Raw genomic sequence first — 21,529 nt, 5'->3', positions numbered from 1 at the left:
TGCGTTTCTTACATTACAACAGTAACCAGACTTGAAAAGAACTGCATTGGTTGCAAAGCCATTTGTGACATCCTGAGGGCATGAAAGGCACTATAGAAATGCAAGTTCCTTCTTTCTTTAACTGTGCTTTGTGACTCTATGGGGGAGCACAGCATGTTGAAGAGTGAAGGTGGTGCATCACTACATCTACTAAAATTTACATCTGAGATACCTCTCTGAGACATGAGATAATCGCAATCACATAGCAGATCAAACATGCTGGATGTACTAGTGATTTAGTTCAGTTGCTTTACAATTTAGCTGTTCGAACTTGCGTTTGAATGATGCCTGAAAGACCTAGGGGAGGAGCCCAGCTCTGAAATGCAAATCATCAACCTTTCATGAAAAAAGGCGAGAACACAAGGCAAATCAGGTAACGAATGGGTCAGCCCAAGCCCTGGCCTTTCAAAGTCTAAAGATCACGAGATGGAAGACAAAATTGAGCAAAGCGAGGAATTCACAGGTTTGGATGCTGAATAAAATTCAGTTAGAATAGTACAATAGCTGTTTCTATGATACAATTTGGTTGACACATTTGGTGTGACATAAATGAAAAATAAATCACCACTGGTTAAAAGTCAACAATTACTTTATATAACCAAGGCAAAAATAAATGTTTTAGTTTCTGTCCATTGCTGTGTACTTCAGGGGATAGAGGCAAGTTGAGGTGTTTAGAGATCTCACGCTGTTTCATCATGCCCAGGTCATTTGTTTTATACCTGCCTAGGTTTTCACAGGAATCTAAAACTACTCTGACTGCCCTATATTTTCTGTTTAAGGTAAGCACTGGATATCTGACTGCCATAATAATCAGCCATCCTGCTCTGTGTTTATGTGTGTAACTTTTATTTCACATGAAACACCTGATAGAATTTAAGCCAGCAATCCCACATCGACAGGGCGGGCTGCATAATACCATACAAGTCTCTAGATCTAGCCAAAAAAGCACTGAATCACCTGCACCCGCTCTTAACTCGTAATGTCGCAGGTAAAACTGCTGATGTCGCCAGTCCATTATCCTGTCTGGAGCTCTGCAGTTGGGAGGTTTGCCTGCAAATCCTGAGTCAAGAGTGACATAGGCGATCTGGGATTGCTTTGAACTACTTGCAATGTACAAGTTGCTTTACACTGCATTTTCACATTTAATAGAGCTTGATTCAGTGTTGTGTCAATTCCCATATCGTTCTTTATTCTGGGACAGTTTACACAATAGTTTGGGCCCTATTGCTTATCTACTCAGATTTATGTCTCTTGATGGATTCAGATTGCATTTGTGGTTGTAAATTATGCTTACTACATGCAGCCTCAAGCTGTAAAAATCTTAAGGATATCTTCCAAAAGGAAAGTTTCCATTATCAAAGAGTCTGATTGTGTTCAGGAACTTGTTAACAGATATCACTGCAAAAATTTTGCAATGCAAAACAACAGTGGGCTGCTAGCTAAACCATTTTTAACTAATCTATCCTAAGGTCTCTGGGTCTTACACTGTACCATAGCACCACCTACAGTCAGAGATAACCTAATATGCATTTGACCTCTATATGAACCTCCAGTCCAGACAACTCAGATGGTTGTGCATATTTTCCAGATGTTAGTAACTCAGTAAAATGTCTGAAAGGATGCAGCTTTCAGCTGAGTCACAATGAGGCAGCCTGACAGGACTTTTAGTGGGGATGTCCAGCTCTCAGAATGCCAAGTGGTTTCAATTGTGTGCCAGGTTTTTCTAACATGTAGGTATTTGTCTTGTACAAAACCTATACATTTCTGTACAAAGATCTTTGTTAGTATATGTCTGTTGCAGGAATGATTCATTCATTGCTTTCACCTCTCACATCTGGAGTTTACAGTCCCCTGTTGGCAGGTTTGAAAGGGGCAAGGGGAGGTGGTGTGGTAGGTCAAATCCAGTGGGTGGTCTTCCTGCTGTCTACCCACCCTCCACCCCCCACCTGTCTGAAATTTTATGTGAGGTATCGGGCAGCCTGCCCACCCTTGGGCCTATTGAGCGCCTTGACTGGTCAATTAATAGTGCTCACATTGTATACCATTAAGGAGCTAATTCTCAGCACTTTTACATAGCCGGTCCACTTTTATGGCTGGTGACGGGTCAATCAGCCAAGTGGCCTTCAAGTTTTCACTACAAACTCCATCCAGGGCAGGATGAAATGTCCGGTGTTAAATAAAATTAAAGAAGACTTTGAGGGTTGAGGTGTTATGTAGTCTGATGCCAGATGCTTGAATTTGCAGTACCGTTTTAGCTTGCAGCAGTTTATTGGGCTCTTTTCATTTTTAAAGTACTGCAGCTCCCTGAGGCAGCTCGACAGCAGCTGTCAGCCTTCAGGGAGCGCTCCCCGCACCATCACTTCTCTTAGTACCTGCCCTCTTCCCGCACCCCCCGGCAGTACTGGGCCTTTCTTAGCGCGTGTTTCACATTGGCTGCCAGTTAGCTGACCAGCCAGCGTGAAACGTGGTTGGGGGCAGATTGTGGCCGGCAGCGCATATCGCATCTGCTTCCAGGTCTGCTGATCGCATGCGACCAGCAAGCGCAAGCTTCAGGGCCATGACTTAACCACACTTATGGACAGCAATGATATGTCCTTGAATGTTGAGTGGCATTCATCATTCCTGATGGTGACGTGCCTCCTGATAGCCATCTGTAATCAGTAAAATGTAAAATGTTGTCAACTTATTGTGAATAAGTGGCTACAGTTAGCAACTTACCAGAGAGAGTGCATCAATACTGGATGCGTGGGTCTCCAGTAGAAGCTTTACCAGCCTATTGTAACCATTTTGTGCTCCCAGGTGAAGTGGCGTCAGGCCAAGTTTGGTTTTGGCATTGACAAAGGCCTTGTGCCAGAGTAGGATATCTGAAATCTGATCATGGCCATTCTCTGCTGCCAAGTGAAGCCCAGCTTTACCATGCTGTACAACAAAATAAAAAGAACAACTCTTTAAAGCAGTATTATAGGACCTTGTGTTTTTATTTATACACAGGATGTGGGTGTCGCTAGATAGGCCAGCATTCATTGCCCATTCCTAATTGCCTTTGAGACGGTGGTGGGGAGCTGCTTTCTTGAACCACTACAGTCCATGTGGTGTAGATACATCCACAGTGCTGTTAGGGTGGGAGTTCCAGGATTTTGACCCAACGAGAGTGAAGGAACGGCAATCTAGTTTCAAGTCAGGATGGTGAGAGTCTTGGAGAGGAACTTTCAGGTGGTGGTATTCGTATGTGCCTGCCCTTGTGCTTCTACATGGTAGAGGTTGTGGGTTTGGAAGGTGCTGTCTAAGGAGGTTTGGCAAGTTTCTGCAGTGCATCTTGTAGTTGATACATACTGCTGCCACTGTGCGTTGGTGGCAAAGGGAGTGAATGTTTGTGGATGGGGTGCCAATTAAATGGGCTGCTTTGTCCTGGATGGTGTCAAGCCACTCGAGAGTTGCTGGAGCGGCACTTGTCCAGGCAAGTGGGGAGTATTCCATCACACTCCTGACCTGTGCCTTGTAGATGGTGGACAGGCTTTGGGGGGTCAGGAGGTGAGCTACTCATCACAGGATTCCTAGCCTCTGACCTGCTCTTGTAGCCACAGTATTTATATGGCTAGTCCAGTTCAGTTTCTGGTCAATGATAACCCCCAGGCTGTTGATAGTGGGGTGATTCAGCAATGAAAATGCAATTGACTATCAAGGGGCGATGGTTAGATTCTCTCATGTTGGAGATGGTCTTCGCCTGGCACTAGTCTAGAGCGAATGTTACTTGCCACATCTCAACCCAAGCCTGGACATTGTCCAGGTCTTGCTGCATTTGGACATGGACTGCTTCAGTATCGGAGGAAGCGCAAATGGTGCTGAACATTGTGTAATCATCAGCGAAAATCCCCACTCCTGACCTTATGATAGAAGGAAGGTCATTGATGAAGCAGCTGGTTTGGGCCGAAGACACTACCCTGGGGAACTCCTGCAGTGATGTCCTGGAACTGAGATGATTGACCTCCACTAACCACAACCATCATCCTTTGTGCTGGGTATGACACCAACCAGTGGAGAGTTTTCCCCCTGATTCCCATTGACTCCAGTTTTGTAGTCCTGAGTTGCAGCTTCACCAAGTTGACGCCTCATTTTTAGGTAGGCCTGGTGCTGCTTTTGGCATGCCCTCCTGCACTCTTCATTGAATCAGGGTTGATCCCCTGGCTTGGTGGCAATGGTAGAATGAGGGATATGCCAGACCATAAGGTTACAGATTTTTAAGCATCGAATAATACCACTTATTTAACTTTGAAGGAGCAGTTCAAAAATTGTCAGTGAAATATCTGGATATTGCTAGCTGAATATTGGATGTGTGATTTTGGAAGCAAACTAAGTTTGTTGCACTGCTAGGTAGCATCATTGTGAAATGTATAAAGTGCAATATTGGTTGAAGTTACAAAATAGAGAACAAGGTGATATTCTGAATAATGAATACAGTATTCAGCACTGTAAGAGCAAAATGCTCACAATGTCTTGATTCCTTTGTTTGACTAATGTGTTTTGCCTCTAATATAACTGTTAAATGCCTGTGTCTTAAAATGGGAGTCGCAGTTACCTCGTCAAATACGTCCACTCTAGCATGGTTTAACAGCAGTATCTTCACTATCTCAGTGTGCCCTCTCTCTGCAGCCAGAAGCAGTGGGGAGCAACCATTCTGAAATGTAAGAGGAAAGTCAGGAAATAATTCATGGACTTTGTCATAAAGTCACAAAAGTGCAAACTAATTCTTCGGGATGAATATTTGAACTTGTAAAGTGAATAACTCCAACTCTGAAGTTCAGAGGAAAGGAAACAGAGCAGGAGCTTTAGAATTTGGTCACAGGAAACATGTTTGCATATTTCCAGTCAGCCAAGAGAGGTCAGGAGCAAACTCTTCTGGGCACTGGATGAATACCACTTTAGATATTAAAATGATAACCTATGAATACACTGACCACCACTAGCTGCAAATCAATCCTGCAAACGCAGAATCAGAGCAAGCACCACAATGAAAACTACTGAATGAAAAGGACGAAACAAAATAGAAAATAATAGAAATATGATAGATGCAGATGGGACTGCTGTGTATTTCCAGCATTGGGGTGCTTGTTTCTTTCATATAAACCATTTCCTCACCATTACAACAGCAGGAAAGAATAAATCACATTTATGTGGCATCTTTCATGACCACAGGACACTGTGCTGCTGATATGAATGGTACTTTTTTTCTTTATTCTTTCATGGGATGTGGGCATCATTGACAAGGCCAGCATTTGTGGCCCATCCCTAACTGTCCTTGAACTGAGTGGCTTGTGAGGCCATTTCAAAGAGCAGTTACAAGTCAACTATGTTGATTGCTGTGGATCTGGAGTCACATGCATGCCAGATTTCCTTCCCTAAAGTGAACCAGATGGGTTTTTACGACAATGCAATCGATGATAGTTTTGTGGTTACTAAGACTAGCTTTCAATTCCAGGTTTTACTCATTGAGCTACCATGGCGGGATTTAAACCTAGGGCCCCAGAGCATAAGCCTGTGCCTCTGAATTACTAGTCAAGTAACGTTACCACAACCCCACCATCTCCCCCTTGCATAAACTTAAATGAACACTAGATGACTGCTTAATGAGAATAAGCTCATTGTAGTAATTATACTCCAACATCTGTTATATTACTTAGTCATGTTTGACACAGTATTTTAGATGTATGGGAAATATAATTGTAAACTTGTGAAGTGCAAATTAGTACCATTCCAATTTGAGTATTTTTTTATTCACAATAACAGCAAGGTGCCACAAACAGCAATGAGATAAACTATCAGATAATCTGTTTATGATATTGGTTGAGGCAATTAATATTTTTATTATAGTACTACATCACCTGAGAAGGCAGAACGGATACCCTCTGACAGTGCAGCACTCCCTCAATCCAGCTGGCTTCTGGGCTGTTGCTGATCCCACACGCAGACTGTGGAGTTAACATACCGGTATGGACTTGCTGGGTCGAATAGCCTGTTTATCCAACGTAATAAATCCCGCATGTGGTGGGGACTCCAACTTTTGGCTTTCCTGCACTCTGCTGACCAACACCGTCCCAGCAGTTAAGTTAAAATCCAGCCCACTGGGCTAGATGACCAAACGCGTGGTCAAAGAGGTAGATTTTAAGGAATGTTGAAAGAGGGGAAAGCTAGAGAGGCAGAGAGGCCCACCGAGGGAATTCCAGAACTTAGGGCCGAGACAACTGAAGATATCGAAGACCAATTGCAAGGCGAAGGAAGTCGGGAATGCACAAGAGGCAGAGGAATGCAGAGATCTTGGAATGTTGTAGGTTATCAAGAAAGAGAGGGAATGATTTGAATACAAGGAGGTTTCCTTGTCTCATGGTGTAGTTGAGCGCTTCACTATCAGAAGACTTGTGAATGGAGCTGAACATTCGTTAATCAACCAATTCATGATGCGCAGGGAATGTCATAAATGAAGCAGCTGAAGAGGACTCTCCACTAAGTTGCTCTGAGTAATGTCTGGGGTTGCAATGATTGGTCTCTAACAACTGCAGCTATTTTCCTTTGCATCTGGTATGACCCCAAGCCAGAGATGGGTTTTCCTTTGGACCGACATTGACTTCAGGTTTGTTCCTTGGTGCCTTTCTTAATTGAATGCTGCCTTGATGTCGAGGCCTGCTGGTCTTGCACTCCTCTGGTATTCAGTTTTTGCATCCATCTGGATCAAGGCCTTGATAATACCTGAAAATGAGCGGTTATGATAGAATCCAGACCGTGTGCTGAAGAGCTGTTTATTGGTGAGTACTTACTGATCGGTGAGTAGTCATTTTTACGGATAACTGGGAGACAGGCAGTGATTTGCAGAGTTAGATTTATCCTGTTTTTTGCCATTTTGCACATTATTAGATCGATGCTGGTTTCCGTAGCTGCATTGAAACTGCTTTGGCTAGGAGCATAACTATTTCTGTCACTCAGGTCTTCAGTAATGTAGTCAGGATATTGCCCGGACCCATAGCCTTTGCAGTGTCAATGTTAAAGTCTATTTATAAATAATTTGACAATTGGAACTCATCCCTAACATCTAAGAAGACTTAAATATAGCTAGAACTTAAAAAAAAAATTGTTAGAAAAGTACCTTGGATTGTTTATTGATGACCTGTTGGATTCTATTTGAGCTGATGTATTTCAAGATCTCAAGAAGAATGTCAGCATTCCCCACATGTGCGCAGTAATGCAATGGAGTCTCATGAGTCTAGAAAGACAGTAACAACCATATTACAATAAATTTCCAAAGCCAAATTTTCAAATTAAGCCCCAGAGACTAAGTTTTGAAGTTTAATTATTTGCCTATAATGATTTGTTACATTGCTATTACAGGACAGTCAACCTACTAGGGTGACGACCTTGGCTGGGTTGAATGGCCTTTTCTCCTATGTTCTTTGTTCTTGTCTTCCTCTTTCTTTTCTATAATATCATTTTACGTTTCCCTATTGTAACAGTTTATTTTGCCCACTCCTGTTTTTTTTCTAAACATTTAAGCCCTTTATCAGATTGTTTTCTCCAGATTCTTCTAAAAAATGTATTTGCTGCCGGGAGGTGGGCTTCGCTGGGGAAGGCCAGCAATTATTGCCCTTCCCTAATTGCCCTTAAGAAGGTGGTGGTGAATCACCTTCTTGAACAACTGCAGTCCATGTGGTATAAGTGTCCTTTTTTTTAGACTTCATAGTGGTTTGGTACAACTGAGTGGCTTGCTAGGCTATTGCAGAAGCTAGTTAATAGTCAGACAAATTGCTGTGGGTCTGGAATCACATGTAGGCCAAAACAGATCAGTCAAGGACAGCAGATTTCTTTCCTTAAAGGACATTAGTGAATGAGAAGGGCTTTTATGATAACCAAAAAAGGTTTCATGGTCACCACTATTGAGGCTAGCTATTTAATTCCAAGCTTATTAATTGAATTTGAATTCCAGTGACTACAGTAGGATTTCAACCTACATTCTGAGCACTTTCCTGGGCCTCAGAATCATTAGGTAAGTGAAATTACCGCTACACCACTGAGGCATTTTATTTTAGAAGTTGGAGCAATTTAACATTCAACTATCCAAAAACTTTAGGCATTAGGTTGGTGAAGCTAAAGATATAAATATGAACTTGAGGAACCATCAAATGGTTAGATAGCACGGGTGCCTTTGTTTCTTCAGGTGTTATAAAAACAGGGCAGAGGCTTGCCTTATTGGGGTGTTTTGCAAGATCTTTCAGTTTCTGATAAAACTTGGGTCCAAAAGGCCTGTTCCATTCTGCTGTGCACTGACAAGGTAAGTTTCTGCTACAGTACATTTCACATTCAATGTATCTCAGGCTTCTAAATTGAAAATCAACATAGTAAAAGGGTGAAATGACAATTGGTCATTTTGGCCAATCAACCCATTCCTTTCACAGTACACACCACCCTAATCATGGATCCATTCTCATAACTAAGATCTATATATGTTCCTTAACTACCTAAGGTCAATTAATTTCTTTAAAATGCTCAATTCATTAAACAATAAATTTGACGGCATCTGATGCTCTTGGCATTTGTTGCTTTTCATGCCTGTTTCCCGATGCTTCTTCCTTCATCTCTGCACATAACAAAATGTCTTTTTTTTATTCATTCACGGGATGTGGGTCTTGCTGGCTGGGCCAGTGTTTATTGCCCATCCCTAGTTGCGCTTGAGAAGGTGGTGGTGAGCTGCCTTCTTGAACCTCTGCAGTTCATGTGGTGTAGGTACACCCACAGTGCTGTTAGGGGGGGAGTTCCAGGATTTTGACCCAAAAGATGTCTCACAAGATATCTTTCTGTAACAACACTGCTGTCAATTTGACTCCTTGTGTACTAGGCAGTTTCCCATCATTAATTACCAGCTTTGTCATTGCAGTGATGTCAGCTTCATACTCCATGAGAATTTTAACAATCTTAGTGTCTTCTTGCTGAAAGTGAATCACATCTTTCTTAATCTGTGCTGCCAGGTGCAGGGACGTTTCTCCATCCTGGACAAAACAGAAGGAACTATAAAGTTAACAGTGGTGGAAGTAACCACATCCATTCCAGCCTATTTTGCAAAGGTGCATGCTTAAAAATCTATTTGATATGAAACATACTCTGATTCTCATTTGTTACTTTCTCATCTCTGAAAAGACTTGTTGAAATTCTTTTTGTTCTCTGGAGAGAAATGTGAGCTAGAAAATCTAGGGATCATGTTAGTCAATAATTACAATTCTATATACATCTTTCATTTACCTAAATACACTCAAGGGTTTTACAGAGAGGCTAGGAAAGAAGAGAAAGATTGGTGCAGATGACTGAAGGTGAGTTTTGAGAAGTTTCGAAAAAGAGAGATGTAGCTGAGTGAAGAGGTTAGGAAGAGAGTTATAGAGTGCTGGGCCTTCCAAGCTGATGGTAGAGCAAGGGGATGATAATGGCCAAGATCTTCCGGTCTCCGGATTGTTGGAGAGCGGATGTACTCCCTTCCCCACCTCCCTTAAGATGTGATTGGGGAACCTGAGGAAATCAATGGGAAAGGCCTGGGAAGTTTGAGCTTCCAAATGGCAATTCCCTTAACGCCCGGGACCCTTCAATAGAATCTGTGATTCTGCTTGGGAGTCGGAAATTTCAGATAGTTTCGACTTACCTGAATAGTTGCCCAAGAAATGTTAGACAAAAAATTCCTAATCTAACACCTGGATAACTATACAACTGACAGCTTTGGTACCCCTCGATCCCCCAACTCCCCCTTGTAACTTCGCAACTCCTCCTTGACCCAACATGACTAGTCCCCGACACTCGACAACACCCGCCCCCCCCACCGCCCCCCTCCCGACCCCTGATTCCTCCACGGCTAGCCACCTGACTCCCCAACCGACCCCAACACTTCCCAACCCAAACTGGCTAGCCCCCACCACCTGACTACCCTCCAGCCACTGTGACTCTGGCCCCTGAACACCCCCCCAACTCCCCACGCTGACCCGACCTGACTAACCCCACCACCCGACTCCTTCCTGACCCCCTGACCCAACCTGACTAACCCACACCACCTGACTCCCTCCCAACCCCACAACTACCCCCCGACCCGACCTGACCAGCCCCACCACCCAACTTCCCCCAAAACTCCCAACTCCCCCCAACCAGACCTGACTAGGCCTCGACCTGACAACCCCTCCCTACCTGGCCCAACTACCCTTGGTTGCACTTCCCCTCCTCACCTGCCTGCCACCCTACCCAGGTTCCACCCTACCCAGCTGCCATCTTACCCTCCTGCCACTCTACCCACCACCCTCCCTACGCACCTACCACCCTACATAGCTGACACCACACGCACTTATCCTAGTCACATACACATTCACCCATTCACTCACCTATTCACTCATACACTCATTCTAATACACTTGTTTAAATGTCCCAAAACTTCTCAGTGTGTTAGTGAACACTTACCAGAATAAGGCAGCTAATGCCATAAAAATAGAGGCATCTAGTCCTTCCCCTGAAGATCCAGCGCTATGAAGACGCAGTTTGATGGAAGCGCTCCACATTTCTGAAGAAGCCAGGACCAGAAGACCCAGCCAGAAACGCGGAGCTCTGTCGTGGCGAAGCAAAGTAGGAACAGGGCGGCAATCCAATGGCGGTTGCCGCTCCTTGAAAGATTTGGGCCATTGTCTTATGGAAATGATTTGATAAAGTGTTTTAATACATTTCATTCAAAGAATTATGTGCTGACAAACAAGATAAAAAGGTTTGTTAAGAACAGTTCAGGTAGGCAGCATGAATTTCCCTCCTCCATCTTTTTTTTTAATTCGTTCATAGGATGTGGCTGTCACTGGTTAGGTCAGCATTTATTGCTAATCCCCAGAGGGCAGTTAAGTGTCAACCACATTATTGTGGATCTGGAGTCACATATATACCAGATCAGGTAAGGACAGCAGATTTCCTTCTCTGAACCAGATGGGTTTTTACAACAATCAACAATGGTTTCATGGTCATCATTAGACTTTTAATTCCAGATTTTTATTGCATTCAAATTCCACTGTTCTGCTGTGGTGGGATTTCGAACCCAGGTCCCTGGGGGTCACTGGATTACCAGACCGGTGACAAGACCACTCCATCACTCTACGCTGTCTACCTGCTCCATATCCTTTATGAATGATGCTCTGTCACCAGAAATGTCAGGAACATAAGGATGGCAAATACATGACTCTTGCACTGCATGGCACCAGATTTCAATTACTGTCTCAAACTTATGGATCACTACTTCACAGCAAAGTATGACAGAGTATTAATCAGCACACTGCTCTCATTATTCAACAATAAAATATTGCAAAGTTTACTTGACGCAAGGACATAGGCTCCAGAACTTGACATATGAGCAATCATGACCTGGGAAAACCTTCTGATTCAGCCCTGCAATTGTCAATTGCAAAATACTGACCCAGAGGTGGAAATTCAGGGGTTGGCAGTGGGCAAGCAAGTTGGGACCTCACAGAAGTGTTGGTTTTCAGGCAATGCCTGTGAAAACATTTAGTCTGGGAAGAAAAGGAACCATTTAGGAGATGGGTGGAGATTGTTTAGAGAAGCTGAAATAATGAAGAGGGAAATAGCTCTGATAAAGTATAGAAAACAAGGGAGGTGCATTTGGAATAAGCTGCCATGAGCATTGAAATTGGGTAAAAAGGAAAAAGAAAGGAAACCAAATAGATACGTATGAATTTAATAGCTAAAGTGGAGGGGAAGAAGGAAATTCTTAGAGACTACTGAGAATTTGGATAAAATCACTGAACATTCAAATTGCTTTAAGACTCACACTCAATATAAAGTACTGGATTGAACAAAATGTTTTCTTTAGTCAACTAACCTGTTCTCAAATTAGATAACGACATCAGAGAGGATGCTGTTGAAAACTATTCTTGGCAGGATTGTAGCACAATTTTCATGACCAGATTGTAGAAAATGGAGTACAAAAATGGAGTACATGTCTCTTTATTAAGTAGGAAGGAGTTTCCTAACTACAAAGGAATTAAAAAGTGTATTTTTGGGGGGACAGATGGGGGGGGGTGAGGTTTTTAGATTCCCCCCCTCCCTTAATTCCATCTTTTATGGAAATTTCTCATTTTAATCAAAAGATTTCTGGCACCGCTCATTTTCCTGGGTTCTTACCTTGTTTTCCTGGTTGACACATGCAATAGCCTCAACGTGGCTCCTCTCATTGGTCAGGTAGTTGACTATTTCTTCCACAACACTGACGTGACAGTGTCGGACTGCAATGTGCAATGGATTCTCTCCAGCCTGATCAAAGAAGCAACAATCGAACAGTACAGAACTTATAAAACATTGGCTTATGTACAGAGCCTTGCTGCTGACCCACATTTCTAACAACATTCTTGGTGCTCAAGTTGACAGCAAAATCAAATTCTACAACCTTCTGAGATCTCTATACTCCTCCATTTCTGGTCTCGCATGCACCATTCAGTTGTTCTCTGCATCTCTTTTTTTCTTTAAGATCCTCCTTAAAAGCTACCTCTTTGATCAAGCTTCCATTCCTTTCTATTAATATTTCCTCATTTGGCTAGCTGTCAAGTTTTGTTTGATAATCTGTGAAGCACTTTGGGATAGTTGACTACTTTTACAGAATCACAGAATCTTAACGGCACAGAAGGAGGCCATTCGGCCCATCATGTCTGCACTGGCTCTCCAAATGAGCATTATGACCTAGTGTCATTGCCCTGTCATTTCCCCATTCCCTTGCACATTGTTTCTATTCAAATAATCATCTAACATCCTCTCGAATGCCTTAATGCGCTATATAAACGCAAGTTGTTATTGTTGATATGCTGATTTATCTTGCAATACTCTGTTTCATTGAAAGTACCAAACATCTGTTTTTATGTTGGAACATGACTTTTCAACTTGAAAGAGAACATGCAAACTGTAGTGAACATTTAAATCTGCTGCATTGTTAGGAAGTTTAGAACCTGAATTTATTTCCTTCATTTTAAAAAATTCGTTCATGGGGTGTGGGCATCGCTGGCTAGAACAGCATTTATTGTCCATCCCTAATTGCCCCTGAGAAGGTAGTGGTGAGCTGCCTTGAACTGCTGCAGTCCATGTGCTTTAGGAACACCCGCAGTGCTGTTAGGAAGGGAGTTGCAGGATTTTGACCCAGTAACACTGAAGTAATGTGAAACTGTTTTGTAGATGATATACATTAACATTCAGAGGTAGGTCTGAACTGTTATAAGGTGATTATCTAAGCTGCAGCATATGTGACATTTGTCATTTTAGCATTTCAGCTGAAGTATTCAGCAGGGAAAGAGGTTTGTGGTATAAGGGAGTAAAAAGTGGGATGGGGTGGGGGCAGGAGCAGCTGTATTTTTGGATAGAGTGTTGAGTTCCAGCCACAAATTATTTTTTACACTAATGTGCTCCACAACAGATCTCAAAATTGTTATATCCCTACTTTTTAAAATTCTTTACCTTCATCTCTAAGCCTCCTTCAAATCTGTTTCATTAACTAAGGCCTTCGGTTTCCCTATTTTAACTCCCTCTCATTACCTTTGGGGTATTCCTTTGCCCTGTAAAGCATTCCTTTACACATGGTGTTACTTTATAAATAAAAGTTACTTCAGTGTTGACGTTAACGTTTGGCTCCAGTAGATATCTGAGATTGTGTATAATTGCCTGTGATGTTAGTGAGTGAGAAGTGTAATACTAAAATTTAAATTCAAAACTAAAGAAGGATCAAACCTTTTTGGAACTCACTACCATATGAAATAGTTGAGATGAAGAGCATTGGTACATTTAAGGGGAAACTAGACAAGCACATGAAGGGGCAAGAATGGAGGATAGTGCTATTATCCCAACTAATGCTACTACTGGACAAGGCAGAACCCAGGATGGAACCCTGCTTGATAGATCCTAACTTTTATTTTTTGTTTGGGTACGTGGAGAGTGGTTACTGAACAGAGTCACAGGAGTCAGCTGATGAACTTTTAATAAAAAAATGAAACATTTATTAAACAAGAAGAAATGAACTATATTACAATATTCCTTCACCCACAACTATACCTTTACAGATACATACAGATTTGTAAGGATAATACAAGCTATAAGTGTTATCTTATACTCCAATGTTCACAGTAAGTGCATAGTCTATGTAAACCAATAGGCGACCTATGGTCGGGCACACCACACTCTGAAACCAAGTGACAGATGTCACCGGAAACAGATGCTATGGATCTCTCCTCAAATCTGTCACATGTCACACTGTAAGCCAACTGGTCTGGCTGAACTCCGACTTTCACACAAGGGTTTCCAATCTCCACTCTCGAAGAACCCAGTCTGGAATCTTCTTCTAAGCAATGCTTTCTCTCAGAAGCCTTCCACCAGGGTCCACCTCCAGGGTTTCCGATGTTCCTCTCCCCTGGATTGTCACGTGCATTCAAACTTCCTCCCGCGCACTCTGTCTCAAATGCTCAGTCGTGCCAATAGAACACCTTCACATGCCCATAGTAAAGAGTTACGAACTTTCAGCCGTCCCCTTAGATCTTCCGGCTTCTCGCATGTATACACCGCTTTAAACCTGCATCCTGCCGCTTTCTTCTCTTTAAGCTTGCAGCTTGGAGCCTTCTTCTCTGCACCTTACTTTCACTTCCACAGAATAGGACCTTTTCCAGATTCCTGTCCTTCCTTTGACAGACTGTCCCCTTAAATCTTCCCTATTCCAATTCCCTGGGTTTGGGGGCTTTCTTCTTTAGTTTTTGGAACCTGCTCCTGCAGCTTCCTCTCCTGTCCAGCCTCTCTTGGCAGCTGGCTTCAACTTTAGTTTGGGACTTGTTATCTGTCCCTCTGCGGTCTAGTCTTTCTGGAGTCCTGGCTTCAACTGAACTGAAACTGTGGGCAGGATATTGAGGTTGGTGAGCGGGGGGGGGGCGGGGCCCGTTCGCTGACACGTAAAATTACATGGGATGACGTCGGGCAGAACTCCCAACATCTCCCCGCGTCATTTCAATTTTCAGGTCGGCAGGGGAGCAACCGAAACAGCTGTGCACCCGCCGACCTGTCAACGGCCAATTAAAAAGTAATTGAATTCGTTGAAGGACCTGCCTGTCCAACCTTAAGGTTGGTGGGCAGGCCGGGAGCCCTGGCAGCCTTCAGAAAAAGCATGAAACCTCATCCACGGGCAGGATGAGGTTTCATGTAGGTTTTTAAAAATTTAATAAATGTTTAATTAAAAGTGATGGACATGTCCCAACTCATGTGACAGTGTCACATGAGGGGACGTCAGGGAAATTTCACTTTTCTATATTTAACATTTTTGAATTTGGCACTGATCTCCCTGAGGCAGCACTTAGCCTCAGGGGGATGAGCGCACTCTCTCGCACACATGCGCAAAAGAGTGTACTTTTGGCTGAGGGAATTACGCCCCGCCCGCACAGGGAGCGCATAACGCTTCTGTGTGGACGTCACGCCGGGCGGGCCTTAATTGGCCCTCCCATGTAAAATGGTGGCACTCCCCCAACTGAGGGCACTGATCAGAGGCGTGCCCGCATACGCCCGCTCCTGACCTTCCCACCGACTGGGGTAAAATTCTGTCCTGTGTTTTGTTTATTTTTTTCTGTGTGTGTGTGTGTGTGTGTGTGTGTGTGTGTGTGTCTGTGGGTCTCCTCTGGACCCCTGTGGACAGGCAACAGCACAGCTTTTTTTAACCTTGTTTTAACTTTCCTAAACTACTACCTCACCACCCTCCACCTTGAAAGCACAGCCCTCCACTTCAAGGGCACAATTTTCCCCCTGTTTCTGGGGGGGGGGAGTTGATGGGCGGGCGTGTCCGGACGCACTTCCGATCTGCGCCCCTAATCAGAGGCACAGCGCCATTTTACATGGGCGGGCCAATTAAGGCCCGTCCAGCATGATGCCCACAGGGGAGCGCTATGCACTCCCTGTGCGAGTGGGGGAGTGGTGGGGGGGGACTAAGTGCTGCCTCAGGGAGATCGCCTCTACTTTCAACAATATTAAAAATAGAAAAGAAAAATTCCCTTACATGTCCCCTCATGTGACAATGTCACATGAGGTGGGACATGTTCATAATTTCCAAAACAACTTTATTAAAATTATTAAAACCCTACATGAAACCTCATCCCGCCCATGGATGAGGTTTCATGTTTTTTCTAGTTGCCGCTGGGGCTCCTGGCCAACCCGCCAACCTTAAGGTTGGACGGTCAGGTCCACTAATTACTTTAATTGATCTGTCAATGGCCTCAATTGGTCATTGACAGGTCGGCGGGCGCGCAGCTGATTTTGCTGCGCCTCCGCCTTCCTGAAAATTTAAATGGGGCGGGGTGACATTGGGAGTTCCGCCCGACGTCACAGCGTGTCATTTTATGCATCGTCAAACAGGCCCCGTTCCAGTTCGCCGACGGTAAAATCCTGCCCCAAAGGTCATAAAACTCATTAGAAATGCAGATATACAAACAGAGCTTTCGATGTGCTGCCTCCACTTAAAAATGAAACTAGATCTCAGGTTTCACCTTTTAACCTACAAGTAGAGAAAAAAAATTGAACCTAAACCAAAGATATACCTTATTCCTAACACACTCAAATATACATATAGCTTACTTAAACTATCTCTATTTCCTAAAATAAAGGGAGCTTCACAACAGTGGTTTCTCTACACCCACTTTACACAAACTTATCATAAACATCTAACAAATAGCTTATTACTGTCTATACAAGTAAGTTTTCTATCTTGTTTAACAACTACACATCATATTGTACCATTACAAAGATTTAGCAAAGCAAAGTTAATAAACGTAACATGATTAGCAGAATCTGTACATCGTATTATTATCATAACTCAACTCTTATGTTTCTCTTTCCTCTTATTCCCAGTTTTTAACTCAGCAAAGAATATTTCATTTAAGTTTACAACCCAATCATCCTTTTCGTTCGCTGTAGGCGTAATTCCATCCTCAAGCTCATTTTCCGAACTCAAATGCGGTAAATTCTCAATTTGGTTTAGCAAAGTCAAAGTGGCATTTCTGTGTTCAAACCTAATTTCTTCCCTGATCAAAATCTCTTTTCACCATTTCAAGGATGTTATTGAGGTGCTTTTTGGTTTGGTACTCCTGCTTGGTTTGATTTTTAAACTTTTTATGAGGCTGAATCTTCCGGTTGGCGTGCGGGGACAGGCCCGACACGCGTAAACTGATGTGGGATGACGTTGGGCGTGCGCCCCGACGTTATCACGCATCATCTCGCTATTTCATTTGTCGGGTGCGCGCTGGAGGCAGCTGTGTGCTCACCAAAATGTCAACAGCCTGTTAAGGCCATTAAGGATGTAATTAAAGTAGTTCAGAACGCTGCTCGTCCAACCTTAAGGTGGACGGGCGGGTGAAAAGCCCAAGCGGCCTTCACATTTTTCAGGAAACCTCATCCACGGGTGGGATGAGGTTTCCTGAAGCTTTTATAAAATAAATACATAAATTTTCCCACCTTTACAAACGTGTCTCAACTCATGTGACACATGAGGGGGCATGTTTGAAAAAATTTTTAAATCTGTTCTCTATTAATTCTCATAACCATTCAATCTCCCTGAGGCAGCTCCGTGCCTCAGGGAGATTGCTGCATTCTTTCGCCTTAATTAGCCCGCCTGTGTCAAGCGGCGGCGTGCAGCCAATCATAGGCGGCGATCGGCTCAGCACCCGCCCATGCTCGCTCCCACCCAGCCCACCCACCATAAGAAAAATCCAGGCCATGATCTTCTTGTTTTTTCAGATCCAATTTTGAACAGGTCTTTTCCACTTCTTGTTGAGCAGTGTCAATTACTTTCTCCCTTTGGAGTTTCATAGCTTGCTCCAATCCTTCAACGGATTTGCAAAATCCACAAACTATATCATACATCTCCTCTACAGGTTTTGAATGATTTTTTGCAATCTGAGCACCTCTCTGGATTCCAACTGCTGTATTTTGTGTATTAGCAACAGCAAGCGCTTGTAAATCAGTGTCTCTGGTCATTGACCTGGAAGGGTCATTCTTCAGTCCTTTTTGTTGACGCTTCTCAATTTTCAATTCTACAGGCACTGCAGTGGATTTTTTACTGCTCAATAATCAGGTTGATGTGTCAGTAATGTTACTTGGATCAGTTCTTTACTTAACGGGACCACAATTCGGCAAGGAATTTTTATTCACAGGAACAACTTTGGAACTGTGACACACCATACCACACATCTTCTTCTTTTTCTCCAACTTGCATTGAAGTTCGAGTATCTCATTGCTCTTTTCCCGACAAAGTTCTAACAGTTCGTTAGTCTTGGTTTTTAATTTTACATTCAACCAATTATTCTGATTTACCAACAATTCCTTTTCATGTTCAAGGCATTTTCCACCATATTTCATAGCAACTACTGATGCTTGAAGTTCATCCAGTTTTAACTGAAGAATGACCTTTGTTAGATTTGCATCTACAAGTTTAGATTTAGACATTTCAAGTTCTCAGTCAAGTGTTCCACTTTCTGTGACTGATTCTCAATTGTTCGCACCAATTCTCTTTTTTCATTAGCGAACTCCTCTTTTGTAAATGTAAGTTAGTTTTCCACTCTAATCAGTTTTCCTGTAATTGCTTGCTATCTTCAATAACTGTTTTATTTTTAGACATGGTAGTTTTCTGGAGTTGGTTAAGATCAGCATGAACAACTGCCTGCTTCAATACAGTCATGACCACATTACTGTCTCCACTAGCCAAATCATTACCCAGAATAAAACCCAGTCCTTCAATAGGTGATTTAGGAATAATTCCCACTATAACAATTCCATTTACAAAGTGACTTTGTAAGTTCACATTACACAAAGAAACAGGTTCATAAATTCCTCTTGTTAATAATTTTTCCTTCATAAAACTACCTGGAACACAAATTACATCATCAGCCACCATCAATGATTGATCTGCCCTAGTATCTCTCAAAATTTTAATCTGTTTACTTATTTTGGCGGAGGAGTAAGGGAACGCTTCTCACTCTGAGACAAAACACCCACAACTTCTAAAAGCCTGACCTCCTTCACCAGTAATCAAAGAGGAATTCCCTGGACTATCCAGAACTATATCCCCCTTTCCTGTATGTTCTGAGGGAAGGCATTTCATTTGTACTAAAGCTACAGTTTTAACAACCATTACCTTGTCTGATGCAATCTTTCTTTAGGATTCTTTAGGCATTCTACTACTAAAATTGCTTTACCATTTAGTTTCCAGCAATCTGCCCGAACGTGTCCCACTTTGTTACAATTGCAACACTTGGGGCCTTCAAATCTCAATTTCACCCTCAGTGCCTTCCTTCCTGGTCTAAGGAGAAATTTCTTGGGAATTCCCAAATGTCCCTTCTCTTCCCTGGCTACTTTGCCTTCCTTTCACCTTTCTATCTTCTATCCTTCTTGGGTTTGTGGGGATGACAGAGAAAGGGTTTAGGTCTAGGGACCAGTTCATAATTGTTGGCTATCTCTGCTGTCTGTCCAGCTGTTTTAACCCTCTGGTCTTCAACATGGGTTCTAACTAAAGGTGGAAGTGATCCTTTAAATTCTTCCAAGAGAAAGATATACCTTATTCCTAACACACCCAAATACACATATAACTTACTTAAACTATCTCTATTTCCTAACAATAGACTGAGGTGAAGAAAGATGTGGGGAGGCCCTTGTGGAGCATAAACATGGACTTAGACCTGTTGGGTCAAAAAGCCTGTCTCTAAATTTCAATGTAATTCTAATACATGCTGTTAAGATATTAGGGGTCAGTTAGCTCAGGTGGCTAGATAGCTAGAGTGTGTTGCAGAATAACACCAATGGTCAGATTCAATATCCCTACCATCTGTGGTAGTTCATGGACGCCTGCCTCCTCACTTGTGGAGTGGTGTCAGCTATATCTAGCCAATTGTTTCTCTCTAATGGAGAGAGATGCCTATAGTCCTTTGTGGACTATGGCTAATTACCTAGAATGGAATTTAACTGTTGCACCTACTTTGCATTCTTTTATCTGTTTGCAGTAGTGGGTCCTCTTTACCTTTGACTGCCATGTTAAATCTCCTCCCTCCTCAATCAACGCCTGGATCATTTTCAAGTTGCCGTGACGAGCCGCAACATGCATGGCGGTTTCACCGTTCTGCCGACAGCAAAACCAATAAAACATGAGAATCACAGAAACATTCACTATAACCAGTAAAGAGTAGCCAATCCTACCCAGTCAAACAATAGGACTGGGATATCCTGGAACTTGCTGATATGATTTTGGTGTAAGGACAGAGTTGCACCTTTTGTTCCAAAGAAATTCATGCACAGCTACCAGTTTCACACTGACCATCACATGCTAATTTCCTTGAATGTTTGTGCCTGAAATTCTCTCCTGCTTATTTCTTTAGCTCTACACTCATGCAAAAGCTCCCATGATTTTTCTGCACTCAAGTCAGTAAAGTGCCGGCATAGATTTACCTTCTGAACTTAGGCACAGCTGGAACCAAAGTCATGATTGCATCGGTAAAACTGGAGGAGTAGCTGCGTTTCTTTTTATAGCTATTGATGCTTCCTTGTTGTAAAACACCATTTTATTTCCTTCTACATAACGAATTATTCGGGATAGAATTAATAGTCACATGGAAAAATGTGGATTGATTCAGAAGAGTCAGCATGGATTTGCTAAGGGAAAATCATGTCTAACTAATTTGTCGGAGTTCTTTGAAGAGGTGTCAGAGATGGGTAATTAGGACAAGGCCATTGGTGTGGTGGATCTGGACTTCCAAAAGCATTCGATGCAGTGCCACACACCAGACTTGTGAGGAAAGTTATAGGTAATGGAATAAAATGAACAGTTGCAACTTATGGAAGAATTGTCCCCCCTGTTGGGGGGAAGTGCAGGAGCAGGCGCAGGCAGGCACCCCTCCGATCGGTGCCCCAAGTCGGGGGCGCGCCGCCATTTTACATGGGCGGGCCAATTAAGGCCCGCCCAGCGTGATGTCCGCCAGGAAGCACTATGCGCAAAAGAGCGCACTGATCTCCCTGAGGCTAAGTGCTGCCTCAGGTGTATTGGCTCCAAATTTAAAAATGGTAAAGGTACAAAAACAAAATTTGCCTGACATGTCCCCTCATGTGACACCGTCATATGAGTTGGGACATGTCCATCACTTTAAATCAAACATTTATTATATTTCTAAAAAGCCTCATGAAAGCTCATCTCGCCCGTGGATGAGGTTTCATGCTTTTTCTGAAGCCCGCCAGTGCTCCCGGCCTGCCCGTCAACCCTAAGGGCAGGTCCATTAATTAGGTTAACAACTTTTTAAATGGCCTCAATAGGCTGTTGACAGGTCGGCAGGAGCATAGCTGAAGCGGCTGCGCCCCCACCGACCTGAAACTGGAGATGACGCGGGGTGACATCGGGAGTTCCGCCCAACGTCATCCCGCGTCATTTTACGCATCGGTGAGT

The 21,529-nt window shown here is 43.1% G+C and overlaps 1 protein-coding gene across 1 annotated transcript in view; it reads right to left on the bottom strand.

Moving 5' to 3' along the window:
* Window positions 1-21,529, bottom strand: part of trpn1 (transient receptor potential cation channel, subfamily N, member 1) — a 326,508-nt gene that overhangs the window by 101,155 nt on the left and 203,824 nt on the right. Inside the window, exons 13-18 of the mRNA XM_041189307.1 lie at window positions 20,117-20,215; window positions 12,226-12,354; window positions 8,940-9,068; window positions 7,175-7,291; window positions 4,616-4,714; window positions 2,758-2,958 (exon numbers count right to left, since the gene is read on the bottom strand). Coding sequence (XP_041045241.1) covers window positions 2,758-2,958; window positions 4,616-4,714; window positions 7,175-7,291; window positions 8,940-9,068; window positions 12,226-12,354; window positions 20,117-20,215 — 774 coding nt within the window. The remainder of the gene's footprint in view (window positions 1-2,757; window positions 2,959-4,615; window positions 4,715-7,174; window positions 7,292-8,939; window positions 9,069-12,225; window positions 12,355-20,116; window positions 20,216-21,529) is intronic.

This window comes from Carcharodon carcharias, chromosome 6, assembly GCF_017639515.1.
Source record: "Carcharodon carcharias isolate sCarCar2 chromosome 6, sCarCar2.pri, whole genome shotgun sequence".
NCBI classification, from domain to species: domain Eukaryota; kingdom Metazoa; phylum Chordata; class Chondrichthyes; order Lamniformes; family Lamnidae; genus Carcharodon; species Carcharodon carcharias.
Note: the sequence above shows the minus strand (reverse complement) of the source record. Positions and strands in the feature narration are given on the sequence as shown.